We start from the raw sequence: 18,623 nt of genomic DNA, 5'->3' as shown, positions 1-18,623 counted from the left end.
CCAAGAGAAGTGTGCATCAACCCCTTTTTAAAATTTGTAGCAACTTCTATTTTACCAACTTGGTGTTAACAGACACAAACCTTTTCCATTGCAGCTACTGATAGGTCAAAGCCACATTTCACTGTATATTTAAAGAAAGTGTGGATAACAACTTCTGGAAAAAGAACAGTCACTGCATATACGTCCAGCTTTCAAAACAGACAGAGCTAAAGTAGGCTGCAGCACTGCCTGAGGCACAGGAAGAAAACATACCACTTCCTTTATCAAATGAGTCAGCACACAACCATTTGGTGTTTTGTTTTGGTTTGGGTTGCTTGGGGATTTTTAATTTTTTTTTTTTTTTTTACAGGAGACATCTTGAAAGCTGGATAATGTCTCCTTCACTATAAAGGGCTGACACATTTGCCCAGTTGACTAGTTATGAAAAAAAGCAACACTTAAATCATAGCTGGGTATTGGAATAGAGAATAAGGGCAGGACCAAGCAAGCAAATAACCTGAAGAAGGGCACTTGTCAATGTCGCAGGCATTCTTCAGTCACAAAGATGACAACAAGGAAAGCATTGTATTTCACTTAAGACGTGAAGGACCATCTCTTCCACTCACTGCTAGTGTTATGGTCAGATATGGTTAACTACCAGAACACTTTTAGTATCAGCTGTTCCTTAGATAAAAAATTGTATCTGACTAATGACCATGCAGGAATGAACTATAATACATATCCAATCAAAACACTGATTTCTTCTATAAATCGAACCATTTCTGGAAGCAGACGCAATTTTGCCATTTAGGTTTTACATTTTTTGTTGTATTTGACTTGTTTGGCAACTCTTTCGTAAGACAGACAACAGCAAAAACATCTGCGCCTGCAAGTAAGCAGCTTTTCATGGTCTAAAGTACCAAAGTAAATGGCACTTTTTTCTTAAGTACTTTAGTGGAACACAGGCTCTAACAGGATGAACAGTATATGACTTGAAAAGGGGAGAATATCTTTAGTCAATTTTTTTTTTTTTAAGTATTCAAATAAAAAAATCATGACTATTGTGTGAGTTCATGACACATTACTTCCACAGACACTGAGGCATTAGCTTTTTCCAGGGAGGTAAAGAGATGGAGAAAGCTAGGGAAACAGTATAGTGAAATGCAGTACTACTATAACTAAACAGTGTAAAATAGCACATGATTTACTGTCACATAGGAACAAGATTTTGCTACAAATAAAATGAAAACTTACTGTTTTTCCATCACACATGGAAGCTACTCATCACTCCTGATGTTCAGGATGGGTGCTATTTAAAGCAACGTTGGAGCAAGTGTCTGATTCCTCTAACAAAAGGTATGTGGTCTCAAGATGACTTAACTGTACTTTCACAGCTGTACCTCTCCATGTTAAGTAATTCAATACTGAAGTGTAAGTTAAAACCAAACAAACAAAACCCACCTATTTTGCACTGAGACTGGAAAGCATTACTTGATGGGGACAACACCCCCATCAAGTTTTTCCAGCAGAAAAGGACTTGGGAGTGCTGGTCATCAGACAACTGAACATGAGCTCAGCAGTGTGCCCAGGTGGCCAATGGCATCCTGGCCTGTATCAGGAATAGTGTGGCCAGCAGGACTAGGGAAGTGATTCTTCCCCTGTACTTGGCACTGGTGAAGCCACACCTCAAGTCCTGTGTCCAGTTCTGGGCTCCTCAATCCATGAAGAACATTGAGGTGCTGGAGCAGCTCTCCAGAGAAGGGAATGGAGGCTGCCAAAGGGTCTGGAGCAAATCCTGTGAGAAGCAGCTGAGGAAGTTGGGGGTATTAGGCCTGGAGGAGGCTCAGGGGAGACCTCATCACTCTCTACAACCACTTGGATGGAGGCTGTAGCCAGGTGGGGTCAGCCTTTTCTCTCAGGCAACTGGAGACAAGACAGGAGGACGTAGTTAGGGAGGGAAGCGGCGGGTCCGCAGACTCCTTGATAGAGTACATGGTTCATGAAGACTTGAGACCGTACCCATGAGAACAGAGAAGTCATGTAGCAAGTTGTCGATGGATAAGTTTGGGAAAGTTAAAAATACACAAAGACAAGAGGGGTGCCTTTACAATGCTAACTATGTTCATGGTGCAGGATTTAGACTGCTAATAATTACTATGTTGCAAACTATTGAGCGCTCAGGAAAATTAAAGCTTTGTTAGACAAAAGTCTCCAATAAAGAGAGTGTTAGTATGCTTTATTTAATAAATATCCAATCAGCAAGAGACACAGCTGCTGTGCATTCTGTATTAATATCGCTGCCTGCTTTGGAAGAAAGGATTCTGTAAAATTCTGTTATGGCACCACTTTGGAGTTGATGTTCCTTTTCAGCCATTCCCCCAGTGACAAATGATGCCCTGTGTGAGAAGCAAAGACAACCAAACTGCAGGGTGAGGTGCAGCCGGGAACAGAGCTGGGTGAAGCTGAGAGCAGTGGGGAGCTGCGAAAGGATCTGGATCCGTATTTTGTGACACCTGGGGACAGCAGGTAAGCCACCGAGAACTACACGGGCACTATGGGGCAAACCACAAGTGCAGATGAAAAATGGGTGCTTGCTGCTTGGAATGCATTGTTCCATCGTCGTGGTATAAAATACAACTAAGGTCATTCATGTTGTTTGTTACATTGGTGTTGCCAGGAGGGGTGAGAGGCCAAGGTATCTGCTTTTAGTATTTCAGCCTGGGAGGACATTGATAAAACATTGTTGGATGCAATTGCACAAGGGGATTGTGAAGTGGAAGGGTTAGCATCCACCTGGAAATTGGTACTTTCCACTCTTGAGTGGCAGCAAGAATTGCAACAACAAAATCAAGGGAAAGCTGGAGGGGAGGACTTTGCAAAACTGCTGGCTGAATTACACATTGATGAACCCCCTGCTTCTCCTGCTTCTCCCCCTGTTGACGCTGCTGCCCTTGAAATGAATTTTTCTCCTGTGAAACCTTCTCCTCCTAGAACATATACTCTGCAGCTGTTCCTCCACCACCCATACATTATCCCTCCCCAGCAGAACAATTGGCTAAGATGAAGAGTAAAAACCAAAAGGACACTTTGCCTCCTCTTATTGATTTTTCTAAAGATAAAACTGATTTGTATCCTCCTTTACTTCATCCTCGGACTCTGATGGAGAGAGTTCCCTTAAGGAAGCAGAACTTTTGCTTCTAGGGGGCTGTGTTGTCAAAGGGAGAAGGATCAGGAGAAGGGGGGGGAGAGCAAAGGGTGTGGTTTTACCTCCTGCAAAAGTGACTGTTTTGCCTAGAAATCCTGGGTCATTTTGGGAAGGCTTTCAAGAAGAAGCTGCTCGTACTGGTAATTGGGAGTTTTGTGAGAAAACAGGGTATCCTTGTTCCTGAAAAAAGACTGAAAGTTCACAAGATGATTTCTTAGCCTTTCCTGTCCCTAACTCAGGGAAAGCTGATGAGTATAATGTATTTGCATGGAAAGTTATACAAGATCTACAGTTTAATGTTGGCAAACATGGCATCAGTTCATCTCAGGTTATGAGATTGATTCATGTCATTAATGCTGATTTGTTAGCCCCATATGACATTACACATCTGGCAGAGATAATGTTTGAAACAGTACAATTACAATTATTTATGCAACAATGGGCTCAAGTAGCAGATTGTGCAGAGCGTGAAAATATGCGCAGAGCTGATGAAGACCCTTTAAAGGATGTGGAGGCATAGGTTCTGATGGGAGCAGGGCCATTTTCTAATCCAGATCTTCAAGCTACATGGGACCCCCACTGTGCTCCAAGAAGCTCAAAAATTGGGTATGACAGCTTTGCTACATACCGTGGAAATACCAGCCCCACAATACGTTATACAGCCGTTAAGCAGGCTAATGGAGAACTGTTTTTGCAATTTGTTGAAAGGTTGGCTCAATTCTTAGAAAAGCAAGTAGATGATGACACCTTGTGGCAGAAACTTTGTTTGCAACTGGCACAAGATCAGGCTAACACTGATTGCAGAAAAATTATTGAATCCCTGCCAGGTCAGCCAACCTTAACTGGTATGGTGGAACCTTGTTCTCAGGTGGGATCAGTCGATCATAAGATGTCTGCTTTGTCAGCTATCTTGTGCCCAGCTCAAAAATGTCTCACCTGTGGTAAAAGAAGGGCACTTAAAGGTGCAGTGTCCTCAGAGAAAAGGGAAGTCCCCTAAGAACAATGCTGTGGTTTTTACAGGGACTTGTAATCGCTGTGGTAAACAGGGGGATTTGGAATGCAGTGTCGCTCCCGATACCATGTTGCAGGATACCCATTACCGGGAAACAGGAAGAAGAGCGCAATGGGGCGCGCAGGGACACAAATGCTCCTAGTAATAACTCAGGGTCCTCTAGTAATAACTCAAGGACTTGGTCAGGGTGCGATGGGAGCATCGATGTCATTCCCCTGTGTGAACGCCTCACAGGGAAGACCACAGGATCAGCAAGCATTGATGTATCCATCGCTGACACATTAATTATTATGTCAAAGGATGTGACTAAGGTTCCCTCAGATGCCCGGGGACCTATTCGACGAGGACTGAGTGCATTGTTAATTGGACGCTCTAGTAGTATAATTGCAGGACTTCTTGTTCATGTGGGAGTGATTGATGCAGACTATATGGGACAAATCTGTGCTACGGTTTCTATAGCTTATCACCCGGTGACAATACCTAAAGGAACCCAAATAGCTCAACTTGTACCTTTTGTGAGTTGTGATCCCCAAACAGAGCCTCATGAGCGCCAGAATGGAGGATTTGTTTCTATTGGTGCATCGCAAGTTTTCTGGTCACAACCGATTCCTGCACAATGTCCACAGATGACTTGCACCCTTCGCAACCAATGGAGCTCACCTCCAATCATCAAAGTGGCAGGACTGCTAGACACTGGAGTTGATGTAATTATCACTGCACAGACATTCTGGCCGGCCTCTTGGCCTTTGGCTATGGTGGGAGCCGGAGTTGTGGGATTGGGAGTTTTGTTTCACAAAATGCAGTACTTATTACTAATCCTGAGGGTCAAACCATCAAACCGTATGTAACTGTAGCCCCCTTAACCCTATGGGGTCGTGACTGTCTCTCTCAGTGGGGGGTGAAAATCACTACGGATTTTTAACAGGGGTCACTGTACTGCAGGGTGTGACACAACCCACCACTGCTTTAACATGGCTTACAGATTCTCCTGCGTGGCTTGACCTGTGGCCCCTCCTCGTGGAAAGGTTGTTGGCCCTTCAACAACTCGTTAGGGAACAGCTTGCTGCTGGTCACATTGAGCCTTCTCAGAGTCCTTGGAATACACCCACAAGATGGGTGCCTTTACAATGCTAACTGTGTTCATGGTGCAGGATGTAGATTGCTAATAATTACTGTGTTGCCAACTATTGAGCGCTCAGGAAAATTAACGCTTTGTTAGACAAAAGTCTCCAATAAAGAGAGCGTTAGTACGCTTTATGTAAGAAATATCCAATCAGCAAGTGACACAGTTGCTGTGAATTCTGTATTAATATCACTGCCTGCTTTGGAAGAAAGGATTCTGTAAAATTCTGTTATGGTACTACTTTGGAGCTGATGTTCCTTTTCGGCCGTCCCCCAGCGACACGTAGTCTTAAGCTGTGCCACAGGAAGTTTCAGGCATACATTAGGAAAAATTTCCTCAGGGAAAGAATGATTAGATACTGGAATAGGCTGCCCGGGGAGGTGGTGGAGTCACCGCCCCTGGAGGTGCTTAAGGCAAGACTGGACGTGGCACTCAGTGCCATGGTCAAGTTGACATGGTGGTGTTTGGTCATAGTTTGGACTGGATGATCCGAGATCATTTCCAATCTGTAAGGTGAACTACACAAATTCCGCCGGCACAGGCTCACGCCAGCGACTCTTCCCCGAGGACCATGACACGAATCCGCAAACGCCACGGACCCCTGTTATGCAAGGGCTTTCACGCCCCCACACAACCAAAGCTGCCCTCAGTGCGGGCAGGGCCGTCCCGGCGGGGCGCGGGCTGAGGGAGGGGAGGCAGCCGCGGGCCGGGCCCGCCGGCCCCGCTGTTCCGCCGCTCCCGCCCCGCCGGCGCGGCCCCGCTGCGCCTGCGCGTGAGCGCGGCCGCGGCCATGGCGGTGGCGGCGGTGCCCGCTCTGCGGCCCCGGCTGGCGGCGCTGGGCAGGCGGCTCAGGGCACCGCGGGGCGCGGCCGCGCACGGTGAGCGGCCCGGCGAGGGGGTGACGGGCTGAGGAGCAGGCAGAGGGCGGCCCTCAGGGCGGGGCGCAGGGTATCCCCGTGAACGGAGCGTGGGGGTCGGCTCGGGCATAGCGGAGCGTACCCGCGGATACCCTCAGTTTCATTGTGAAAGGTGCGGGCTAGCAGGACAGCCGGCATGCTGAAGTGCTGTGTTACCCAGCTGCTGTTGCAGGGTGGCGGGGGTGGATGAAGCCACATGAAAAAGGAAGGGGAGCGAGGCTCCTGCTCAGTGCCTTTCAGTGCTAAGGAAGCACTGTGTTCTTCCTTCAGATACCTTCCTGGCAAAAGGCTCGGCTGCTCTGGACAAGCTGAAGGACCTCTGTAACGAAGGGAAAGAGCCTCCTTCTGCGCTTTTTCAGCTCTATACTCAGGTATTAAAACATCAAGCTGACTTTCAAGAAAATCTGTGTAGGTTGTGAGAGAGGCTTTGGTGTAAAAAGGAGGATAGAGCAGAAAGGGATACCTTGTTACTTGGTGTGTATGGTAAACATCCGTGAAGCTCGTGGCTGCACCTGACTTGTATAATCTGGGAATCGATAATAATTGTATGGATACTTTAGGGACAGAAAGAGCTTTGACTTTACGTTCACTGTCAGCAATCCTCCAGTACTTCTAACTTGCACCTTTAGTAAACAAAATGTTAAAAAATACCTTCAAAATATATTGTGTTATAAACTAACAAGTTTTCTATGTTAGGAAATACCACTACTTGATTATTCTGCTGGTAGTACTTTTCCTTTGTATGTCTTCTTGTTTTCATAGGCTGTCCTAGACATAACATATTTTGAGGAAAACCAGCTTGTGGATGAAGATTTTCCAGAAGAAACTTCCTTGCAAAAACTTAAAGAACTTATTTGTATTCTTTCAGAACCAGAAGATCTAGTGAGGGAATGCAACATAGATGAAGAAGTGAGTACTGATGCTCTTGAGCCAGAGGATTATTTATTTCATTATTTTAAAATAAAAATCTGAAACAGGATCATAGTATTTATTTTTTTGATGGGCAGAACTTGAGGTATTTTTAAACATTTTCAAGTCTTACTTGTATTTAAATAGTCATTCCTGAAAATATTGTTTGAAATAACTTGTTGCATGCTCAGAATTTCTCTCGCTAACATTTCCTTACTGCATAGGATGTTAATGATAATTCAAGTTGACAGTTTTCAGTATTAGGTTAGTGTCTCTGAGTGTTGTTGTCAAGTACAGCCTTTAAAGTAAGAGACTTGAAGCACTTCTTGCATGTGTGACTGTGTTTATGACTAGTTCAGGTGGGTTATTTTTGTGTTAGCCCAGTTTGTTGGATTTTATTTCAGCCTGTTAACATCCTTGGTGCAGAATTGTTAGAATGTCTTTACTGGAGGAAAGGAGCCCTGCTTTACATGTACTGTCACACTGCAAAAGAAAGGAGAGAATGGCTACAAGGAAACATTGGCACATTTAAAAAGGTAAAGGAAATGAAAATGTTCTGTGAGCTTGTGAATACAGCTTTAAAGTTTGACTCTTCACTCTTAAGATATGGCTGCTTTTTTAATCTTTTTTTTCTTTTTTTCCCCTTTATTTTTTTTTTAGTAGGATTTTGAGAAATTCATAGAATTATTTATGGCTATCATTAATTTAACCAGAACTTATTTTTTCCTCCTTTTTAACTGTACTCAGTTTCTTAATGATGGAGTTCATTACTTGATGAAGATGCTTAGCTTTAGATGCCCTCTTCAGCTAAATGAAGATGTCTTACTTCAAGATAAGGACACAGCTAGATTACTCAGCGAAGGTAAACAAACACAAAAAAAACCCCTGAAAAAAACCCACAACCCCCTCCTCTTAATAACTGCTTCACTTTATGAAGTGTTTTTTTGCGTGTTTTCATTCTTTGCATTCATATTCAAAACCTGTCACTTTTTAGAACAAGAAGGTAATAATGAAGCAAATAAGCAGGCAGCAGTGCTCACCCACTTCTTTTTTGACTTGTGCATTTTAGGAGGTGGTAGTGTTTGTTTTCCTGTGTTTTTGAGCGCACTGGATAAAGGTGAACTGAGACAGTGGGTGTTTTATGCTGAGCATGTGTGTTTTACAGCCATCCAGTTGACAACTGACAAATGTTTAAGGCACAGATATGGCTGCAGAGGGTGCTAGATGTTTGCATATTGGTCTGGCTGTTCAGCTCTAGAATAACACAGGTACAAAGAATTAAGGTCTTCACTCACATAAAAGCTACATGCAAAACTGCTCCGATTTGGCAAATTCTCTCTGTCACTACTTTATGTAGTTTTATGTAAGTTGCATTACTGTAGAGCAATCTGTAGAACTATTTTCTTTTAGTCTTGAATTGTGGGAGGCACAGAAATATTCTAACATAAATAGGTATAGTCATGCCTGTGCTTACTATTGAAATTGTCAAAGGAAATAGGCCAACGTGATTATCAGAATTGTATGGCAATCTTAGAGATTTTAGCATCATGGAGGGTCAAAATGGACAGAGTAAGCAGCACAGTCTTGATCCGCGTTCTCTTCTGGGCATTGTCAGTCTTCTCAGGGTTAAGATTTGGGTTTTTTTGGTGTACCTGTTTAAAAGGCTGAGACTGTAATTTTGGACATTTTTTCCAGGAAACTTAAAAAAAGAAAAAAAGTTAACAAGCTGTGTACTTGCTTAGAACAATAAAGTACTTGGTATAAATTATTTTTGCAGGTGTATTTAGTGACACTCACTTACTGGCAATGATGTACTGTGGAGAAATGTGCTACTGGGGACTGAAACACTGGGGAGAAGGGAAGCAGGAAAGCCCTGAGTCAATAGATCCCGTGTCTGACAGCAGCCTGGGCAGCGGAACACAGAGCATGTGGCTGGACTTCCAAGAAACAGGGAAAAACATGTTAACTAAGTATGTGGCCGTGTGTGAGGGTCCTTTAAGAGGCCAAGGGTGGAACACAACGACGGCGAAACAAATGCTGCGCGACTTCGTGAAAACCCACGGCTGAGACCCGCCGCCGGCAGAAAACACCGTGTCCTCAGAGCACAACTAAGGAGCTTTGCCTCTGCTTCAGCGCCCGATTTTATTTTTTTATTTTTTTAAACCGAAATGTGTACTCCTGCTGCATTAAAAAAAAAAAAAAAAAACCACAACACGCAAACACACACTCTCTCTCAAAGAACTCCTGGAACACCAAGGTCCAAAGTTTAATAATCAAGTATTTCGGGTAGGTGGGTGGGAACCCCAATTAAAAAAAAAAAAAAAAACCGCAGGCAAAACGAACTGCCCTCGGGCGAGGATGGCGGGCGTCTCCCCTCAGCCCGTGCCAAAGTCCGCGGCGCCGGCGCGCTGGCTGTGAGGGGCGGTGGCGGCGCCATGGCCGCCGAGGGAGGAGAGGAGCGGGGAGGAGGCTTGGAAGCGGCCGTGAGGGGTGGGCTGCGCGTCCTCCGGGAGCGCTGGATGCGGGGGAGCCGCGAACGCGGCGGTACCGCCGCGTTCGCGGCCCCCCCGCATCCAGCGCTCCCGGGAGACGCCGAGGAGGCGAGCGCCCTGCAGAGGCTGCCGGTGAGTGTGGGGGCCCGCTTGGACATTCCCGCCTTCTCCCGGCTCCGCTCCCGAGTCGTTTAATCCGCCGCTGTCCTCCCCCCACTCCCCGGTTTTCAGATCGACGTGCAGCTGAACATCATGTCCTTCCTGTCGCCCCAAGATCTGTGCCGCTTGGGAAGCACGAGTAGTTACTGGAGGGCGGTGGTGCGGGACCCGCTGCTGTGGAGGTATTTTCTCCTGCGGGATCTCCCGCTCTGGACGTGGGTTGATTGGAAGTCGCTCCCGGAGGTGGAGGTTTTTGATAAAGCCTTTTCGGACGCCAGCGATAAGGCACTGTATGATTACATGGCAGTGTAAGTATCTTCATGTTCTCTTAACGTGAGTTTAAGTCTCTCTTCAGCTGTAAAATACTCAGCCCACTGGCATGTTTCATATATACAGCAATAAAGCTCTGCTTTAACCTGCTGTTTAAATGTTGTCATATACACAGCAATAAAGCTCTGCTGTAACCTGCTGCTTAAATTTTGATCTTTTATCAAATCCATTGTCTTAGTTTGGAAATACAGTTTCCTGTTGTTCAATGGTCTAGTCAGCTCTTTCTGTTTTGTGGCTCAACAGGAATGTAAGACACTGTAAAAAACAAAGAGCTAATTACAAAAATTAAAGCTGTTTGTAAACTGTGTGTCTGCTGTGCCACAGAAATACGGTCATCTCAAAAGCCCTGCGACTGTTGATAAAGAAGTGTTCTTTGCTCTCAGTACAATGGCAAGTGATTTCTCCTTTAATAAAAGTACTAAGAAGTTTTCAAACTACTACAAGTGGAATGAATCTTTATTTTTTTCATCTTACATGGAAGACCTAATAATAAAAAAAACCTTTTTGAATGTGCACAGAAAACTGGTTTCAGATAGCATAGCTGAAAAACATAGCAACACTCACAATGTGTTTAGATGACTGACAAGAACTCCTAAAACAATCAGATTATGTTGTGGCAATTTTTTTTTAACGTCATTCAATTCCCGTGATTGATTTGTAGTAGTACTTTGTGGGTTTGTTTGGGTTTTTTATTTATTTGCAGTTAAATTTTCCAAAGGTGATTCTTAACATGTTTTTTCATGTTAAGTGCACTAACTTCAGCCCCACTTTACAGGCAAGAACAATGCACCCAGAATTTGAAGTGCAAAATACATCCTGATTTTAAAACTGGAGTTAATTCTCTTCAGGTCTGAATACTTCAGAGCACTGCCTATTTGAAACCACCTGCGACTGATTTCCATTGTGTCTGTGTGCACTTAGTGGTTCTGCTGATCTCAAGTGAAGTATCTCAGAGTAGATGTAGAAGAGCACGTTTGATGTTTTTATGCAAGAACTCCAGACTGATCCTTTATATGATAATGTCACATGGTGTAAATTTCATTTAGAAGTGATTTGTCCAGCAGCAGCCTACCATGACTGCAAAAGCAGACTGAAGCTGCTTCTCTTAGGATATCTATCTGTTACTCTTTCCCTTGGTTACCAAAGTCTTTTCATGCCTGCTAGCTTCTGCACCAAGTGAGCACATAAGCTTGCAGACAACACTCATCATTCACAGCATGCATGCTCTGTACCTACAGGGGATATGGTCCATTTCAGGTGGTTACCTGTTTCAAACACAGAAGCAGTCTATTTAAGGTTTGAAATGCACTCACCAGTCTCATTTTCTTAATTTTATTTTTTTATGTGACTCATCTGCTTTGATGTTATTTTTTTTATATTTTGTTTTCAGTGAGGGTGGGGAAATGTGTTATTTTATTTTATTTTAAACAAACTGAATGATCTATAGATAGCAGCATACCAAGGTCTAAAAAGTCAGTATTTGGACTTCAAAAGAACTGATGCATTTACTTGCTTTGTACTGGTGTTTGAAATCATCAATTTGGAACTCAATAATTTTTGATCTCTTCCTTTTGAGTTGACCCAGAAGCGAAGCATGAGAAGTGTGGGACCTAAGTCAATTTATGTTGTTTGATTAATACCTCTTGTGCATTTTGTCTTTAATTTCTAGTTGTGTCTATTTTACACAGATACAAAAAGAGCTGTCCTCAGAGTAGAAGAAGTTTGCGATCAAGCCGACCACGGTACGGGGCTGTGACTTCCTTTCTGCAGTCACTGGTCACTCAGGTAGAACCTCGCTTTGCCATGTTTGGGCCGGGTTTGGAAGAGCTGGACAACTCCTTAGTGCAAAAGATGATGACGTGCCCAGAAATTCTGCTAGTAGCTGGCCTACCTCACAGACAGATTCATGGTAATGATGGTTCTGGCTTTTGGCTTTTATACTTTGTGTGCAAATATAACACAAAAAAATGTGGGTGGAGAAATAGAGAAAAAGAATGGGTTTTTTTGTCCCCTTAGAAGTCAGCAACATCATGGAAAAAACCAAACCATTTTCTTTCTTTGTATTTGTTCAGAAGGATAAATGCAGTGAACATTTGGGACAAACTAACAGCTGCAGTAAATTTATGACTAAATTTGCAACAATGTCAGAAGGATCATTTTGCTCCTTGTACTTATTTCATCCAAAATTCCATGTTACAGCTCTTGTTGTAATGGATAAATGCAGGCAGAACTTTGTTTAGGTACTACTGCTTACAGTGGGGGGTTAAACACATTTGTGTTTTTATACAAGAACTCAAGACTGATCCTTTATATGATTATGTCAAATGGTGTAAATTTCATTTAGAAGAGTTAACAAGAGCAGGTGAAGGATTTTTTTTTTATATGTAAAAGAATAGCTTTGAACATCTGTAATTTCACTTCAGTCCAAACTAGAGACAAAAATGTATTAATTTTTGACTAATGTTTATTTCAGCACATCAGAATTAGAATAATTATACTGTATTTACAGGATGTGTGAAAATGAGTTGTTTTTTTTTTAAATTTCTCTCGTTTTCAATGCAGATTGTCTTTAACAGACTAGAGCCTTTGCTATGGCAATTTCAGCTAAACACAAGTCTGCCTCCTTTCTGATTTGAGTTTCTAGGTTCAAGTCTAATTATGAGAAATGGAAATGCCTCTTTTTTTATTTAAATATAATTGAATTGATTTTCATTAAATTAATAGTCTGACCAATTAGGGCATGTATAAAATTTATTGTAAGATAGTAAATCTGCTACCCCTAGCAGCAATATCTAGACTTGAATATATCCACTTTATAGCACCACTGGAATTTTCAGACTACTACTTAATTCTGTTCAGTAGCCAAGTAGTGGTAATCTCATATATTCATTTTTTCCCTCTAGGAATTGGATCTGGAGTCAGTTTTCAGTTTAATAACAGTCAAAAATTCAATATTCTGACATTGTACTCCACCACCAGGTAAGATAAGATTTGGTCTTCACCAAATAAAATGTACAGTTTCTCATTCATTTCATACCTTCCTCATATTTTGGTCATGTGACTTCTATCTGTGCATTCACATGTATGGAAGTTCCTTATAAATTGAAGCTTCAATGTCTTTGCTTTTCCCTTCTTTCTTCAACTGCTGAGTTTTCACATGGAAGTGATAAACCTTTTCCAAGCCTCTTGCATAACCACATGTGTGTGACAGGTACAGTACCGGTAATTCTATCCCTCTTGAAACCTTGTTTGATTCCCTTTTGAAACACTATATAAACTCACTCTGGGATGTATTTTCATGTGCAGATTGCTAGCCATCTTCTCTATATGAACACTAGGAAAGAAGGCGGGGCGGAAGGGGGCAAAATTGTTTTGCTGGTTCATACCATTTTCCTGTCCCTTTCCTCTGCCACTTAGACTCTCAGGATTGAGAGTTTGCTTTTTCAGGTAACCTGACTACTGAAATATTGAAATGTCTTCCAGTGTGGAAAGGAGGAGAGCAAGGACAGAGCAAGCTGTTGCTGTGAATAAGATGTTTTACCAGGACAACAGCACAGAAGGGAATCAGCAAGCCGTGCACTACAGTGTAATAGATCAAGTGAAGAAGGTGTGCGAAGTAGTTGATGGATTCATTTATGTTGCTAATGCAGAAGCTCATAAAAGTAAGGGCTTTATCTTTATTTATTTATAATTTGAGAATAATTGGATTGTTATAAAAATTACAAAGAATATACAAAATATCATAATCCACGTTCTCATCCTTTCAAAATCTGCTTTATTAGTGCTATTTCTTCATGTCTCCTGTCTTAGACACTTTCTCATCAACCTTTGATGGGTTATGGCTTTGTCTTTTGTTTGTGGCATATACTGATACAGTTGCTATCTAAATTGGAATCATCTGGATTAAAAAAGAACACAAACAAAAACCTTGGCCATGTGTAGGAGAAGCCTGAAATACATTGTTTGCGGTGTAATAGTCTGGAACCAGAACCTTCACCAGGAAAATTCAGTACACAATGCAATTAGTCTAAATCAGGATAGTCCTGTAAGAGGATAATCCAAATAACTAATATTGTAATGGTCTGTACATTCATCAACTTTAAATGGAGCAAAAAGGCTGGTTCAGAAAAGAAGAGGGTAAAAAAAAAAATGTGAGGGAATATACTATGGAGAAAATTATGTCCCGTAGGGAAGAGCTGCTGATTGTACAGGATGTGAGTATTTCTGAATGGCTTGTTGCAACTTTGATCTCTGTAAGGTACTCAGAAAACACTGATGTTAAGGACTAAAGTAGGTTGCCTGTAGAATCTATGGAGACCTTTAAATAACATCTAAACATGACATTAATATCTGCGTGACATGCGTGCAGGTGAATCAGTCTTGTGATAAGCAGAACTAGATCACTTGGCCCTTCTGGCCCTCTGTTTCGTCACCTCTGAAATAGAAAAAGAAATTAAAAAACCCTCCAAAACACCAATGAAACACTTCCTTGGATTTACTTATATTTAAGACTCATATGTTAAAAATTGTTCCTCAGAGCATGATCGTCAGGAGGAACGAGCTCGTATTTTGGCAATGATTGATCCAGCCCTCGGGCCTCCGACCAGACCTCTGCTGGTTTTGTCCTGTGTCTCTCACACTGGTGTGGAAAGAACTCCATGTGTTTACATCGCACATCAATTGCAACTAAATCTGCTACATCAGCCCTGGATGGTACTTGCATTTAAGCCTTTAATCTCTATTTCTCTTTGGTTTACATTCAGTTTAGGCTTTCAGGTTCCTGAACCACTCGTACCTAAGCAAGTGTGCAGTTTTCAACACTAGTACATGAGCTCTCCACTTAAGTGAGGGATTTAGTTTCTCTGGTCCTCTAAACTGAATCATTAGCCTGTCTGAGCATAGGGAGTTAGTTCAGTGGCTTGCCCAGGCACACACAAGAGACTTCAGAGTTTAAGGGAGGACAAATGCTGGTCTTGAAGGGAGTAAGGAAGCTTCAGTTAATTTAAATCTAAATTACTTGAGTCACAACCCAAGACCTTGGACACAAGATAGATTTTTGGGCCATATTTAGGAGACTGATGCTCACTTGATATGATGTGCTTAAGTCTTTGACAAATCAGTTTTTTACCTAGCATGTGAGGTCCTGAACCTGTTCTTTTAATGCTTGTCAAGCTCAGTATATGTCAGCATGAGTCAGCCACATATAATTAATCTGCTGACGTTGTGTAGCTGAAGAATAATAAAAACAGAAAAAAACCAAAATTCTGATTTGAGATAATTTCTGTTTTCATAAGGAAAATGTTTACAGGCTTTTTAAAAAAACAAAGCATTTATTATAGCCACTTGATAAAAGTGGAAAAAGTGATAAAAGTTACAAAATCTGAATATTATTAATATGGGTAGAAGTCTAGAGCTAACAACATTTTTGTTTCAAGACTTAAGAGAAGAATTTTCAAGTACATTGCCATTTGTAAATTAAGGACAGTGTTCCAGAATAGCTGATGCAATGATTGAGAAAAAACTCACATTGGTTCCAAGAGTGAAAGCTTTCCTGATAGGTCTTAATGTTTGGGGGTTTTTGTTTTCTTACTCTTATGAAGCCTTTTTTTGTCTAAGGGACCTTTACACCAATAATAAAAATTTAGATTTTATATGAATGGTTCTGACTTCACAGATGGACATGGAGTGATGTTAAAATACTGTTAGATCCTGTTACCTGATATCTCTAATACATTAGGGTTTTATTATTATTATTTTTACAGGTGCAGGACACTGTGGCTGCAACTTTAGATGGTTTGCTAAATGGAATTGAGTGGCTCTTGGAAGAAGCAAATTGTAAAAATGCACAGTAATGGAATTGTGCATTGTTGTACTGTATAAACCCTTTGGTGTTTTGCATTTCATTGGAAGTGGGAGTCTTGTCCTTCCTGCCAGGGCACTGTCAGAAGTAAAATTTAAAAGACAAATGTGCATATATATCACTGCATGTACTTAAATAATCAGCATTCTTCCAACTACAGTCCTGAATTAGAAGTACAAGTAGGATTGCGTGGAATCCAGCAGCTAGGAAGTAATTCGGCAGGCCAGTCTGGGTGTTTTGGTTGCTTCCCTTCTTTCCACCAGGGACCTTTAAAGTACAATCTTCTCAGTATATCTGTTTGTCTAATCTCTTCTGTAAATACGTGAAACACTACATTAGTTTATCTGCACAGACCTGTGACAGGCACTGCACATTCAGTCAACATTTTCAGTGGAGATCTCAGCAGGGACAGTTCCCGACCAAAGAAAATATACTGTACTTGGTACAGTAGTAGGCTGACAGAAAGACATCAACTCTTCCAAAAGCATGAATTCCCATGCATTTTTTCCAGAAACAGTTTCTAGACAAAAAATAGCAGAGGGAATGTCAGCCCAGACCAAAATTCTTAGAAACAAACAAGCAAACTGTCATGTATGAATTGTTTAGTATTTGTGATCCTGTTTACTAACCAACCATAACAGACTTCAGCATCTTTCTCTTTCTGTTGAAATTATTAGCTTGAACTGGACATACCTCAATGTTTAAATAGAATCATTAGTACTTCAGAACTTTATCAAATACATAAACCATCAGTTACTGAAATAGTTGTGGCCATTTCCAGGTATGAATTGTACCTGTCTTTGAAATTTTCTACACAGTTGCAAATATTTTTATAAAAAGGGAAGTAACATTTTAAAGCTGGAATTGCATTTTCCGTATAGATGTTTTCGGAGATAGTCATATTCTTCCACCTTTTTTGTGTTTTTATTATTGGATGAATGTTCAGAAACTTCCCTTGGATTTTTTTTCTGTGCACTTGTTTACTTTTTGGGCTTCTTGCTTGTTTTCCTCTCTCCATGAAATTCAACAGTCTCACAACTTCTCCTTGGAACCCAGATAAATAATTGCATGGGGTATATACAGCTGTAACCACCCTTGGTCTGGGATATGTGAGTGATGCTCAACACAGCTATGTCAGAAATCTCCATTTGAGGAAATGGTTGGATTTTTTTTAATGAATTAGAAAATGTATTTTTTTTTTCATCTTTATGCACAATTAATTCAGCTTTCTAAACATTTTTAGACATATGGGAATTTCAAGGGAAAATCCGTAGGAAGATATAATGTGAAAATGTTGCGGTTTATCCCCCTTTTTTAGCATATGTGTGTTTTGCCCTTTAAAATAGAGCAGACACAACAGATTCATTGGTATTTAGGGTAACAGTCCATGCCTTGTGACTGGATGTATGTGACTTTCCTGCTGGTCTTAATAATTTCGTAGTGATCTGTATGTAGAGGCCTGAATGCAGCAACCTGATGCTATGTCAGCTACAGATATGGGGGTGGGTTCATGTAAGATCATCATTGTACTTTCTTCACAAGGAATAAATTATTTTTTAAAGAATGTTACTTACAGTTTTTCTGTGTGTGTTAAGCCCCCCACATGTGCATATGTGTGCACACACACTGCAATCACACTGTCACAACATAACAAACTATCATTGCCATCATAACGAACAAGATTATTTTATGTTGCCAGTTTAACAGATATTCACTCACTATCCTCGCAAAAGGTCAGGATAATGTAGGGTATATAATTTTTATTAATCTAAAGATCATCAGTTACTTTACCTTAAAGACAAGATAACTTTAAGAATTGTAAGTTTTAAGGGTGCAGTCCAGAAAACAAACACTGGGAATGAGAAGTCCATGCAGTGACAGATCTGCATGACTGAGTGCTGTGGTGGATCAGTACAGGCAAGGAAGGTGACCAGGTACACTGTCCAAAAGACAAGCTGAGATGCACAGAGGTGTGCTATGGAGAGGCAACCAGCCTGTGGAGAATACATACACCAGACAGTTGCAGAGATGCACTCCATATTTAATCTAGCACTATCTTTTATATTTGACCTAAACCAGTTTCTACTATTTAAATTTTTGAGTCTGACGAATTTAGAAGCATAGTAAGTCAGTTAAGCTTGGGACTTAAATTGTTACAATTTCAAAAATAATTGGATATGGAATCATGAATTAAATGTATTTTAAAACTTTTTAATGTAACCCCCTTTTTTTAAAAAAAAAATCTTAATTAATCTTGTATTTATCACACTAGAAGCAACTGTAATGGGTTTGTGAGAAATAAAATCATCAGGATCTGGATCCCAGAAATCTTTCTTTCCTTGGGATGAAGGATTCTAACAGTGCTAGAAAGAAAATTGCTTTCCTGCCCACTGAGACAAGATGTTTATATAAACAGTGGTCACAAAATAAAAGTAAAAGGTTAAAATGGCAATACGCATGCTGTATAAGAAAACTTGGTTAGTGAGGCTTCACCTGAGCAGCTTTCCCTAGAAGAAGGTGGCTGTGGGGATGCTGATTCTCAACATGCTTTTCAAAGACAGGGGACATACTGCCTCTTCTTTTAATCTGGTGTGTATCGTCAATCTCAATTTGTATGGTAGTATGAATATCACAGCT

At 41.3% G+C, this 18,623-nt stretch overlaps 2 protein-coding genes across 2 annotated transcripts; both read left to right on the top strand.

Annotated features, from left to right (window-relative positions):
* Positions 1–6,109: 6,109 nt before the first annotated feature.
* On the top strand, positions 6,110–9,221 carry RIMOC1 (RAB7A interacting MON1-CCZ1 complex subunit 1). The gene is made up of 6 exons (XM_050328732.1): positions 6,110–6,197; positions 6,507–6,607; positions 6,999–7,145; positions 7,550–7,681; positions 7,893–8,007; positions 8,923–9,221. The coding sequence occupies exons 1-6, from the start codon at positions 6,110–6,112 to the stop codon at positions 9,210–9,212; spliced, it is 873 nt and encodes a 290-aa protein (XP_050184689.1). The 3' UTR covers positions 9,213–9,221.
* A 348-nt stretch (positions 9,222–9,569) lies between these two features.
* Positions 9,570–17,555, top strand: FBXO4 (F-box protein 4). Its single transcript, XM_050328730.1, has 7 exons — positions 9,570–9,769; positions 9,869–10,104; positions 11,815–12,035; positions 13,030–13,105; positions 13,610–13,788; positions 14,664–14,839; positions 15,889–17,555. The coding sequence occupies exons 1-7, from the start codon at positions 9,581–9,583 to the stop codon at positions 15,976–15,978; spliced, it is 1,167 nt and encodes a 388-aa protein (XP_050184687.1). The 5' UTR covers positions 9,570–9,580; the 3' UTR covers positions 15,979–17,555.
* The last annotated feature ends 1,068 nt before the right edge of the window (positions 17,556–18,623 follow it).

Source organism: Myiozetetes cayanensis, unplaced genomic scaffold (assembly GCF_022539395.1).
Source record: "Myiozetetes cayanensis isolate MyiCay16 unplaced genomic scaffold, myiCay2020 scf4, whole genome shotgun sequence".
Lineage (NCBI taxonomy): Eukaryota > Metazoa > Chordata > Aves > Passeriformes > Tyrannidae > Myiozetetes > Myiozetetes cayanensis.
Note: the sequence above shows the minus strand (reverse complement) of the source record. Positions and strands in the feature narration are given on the sequence as shown.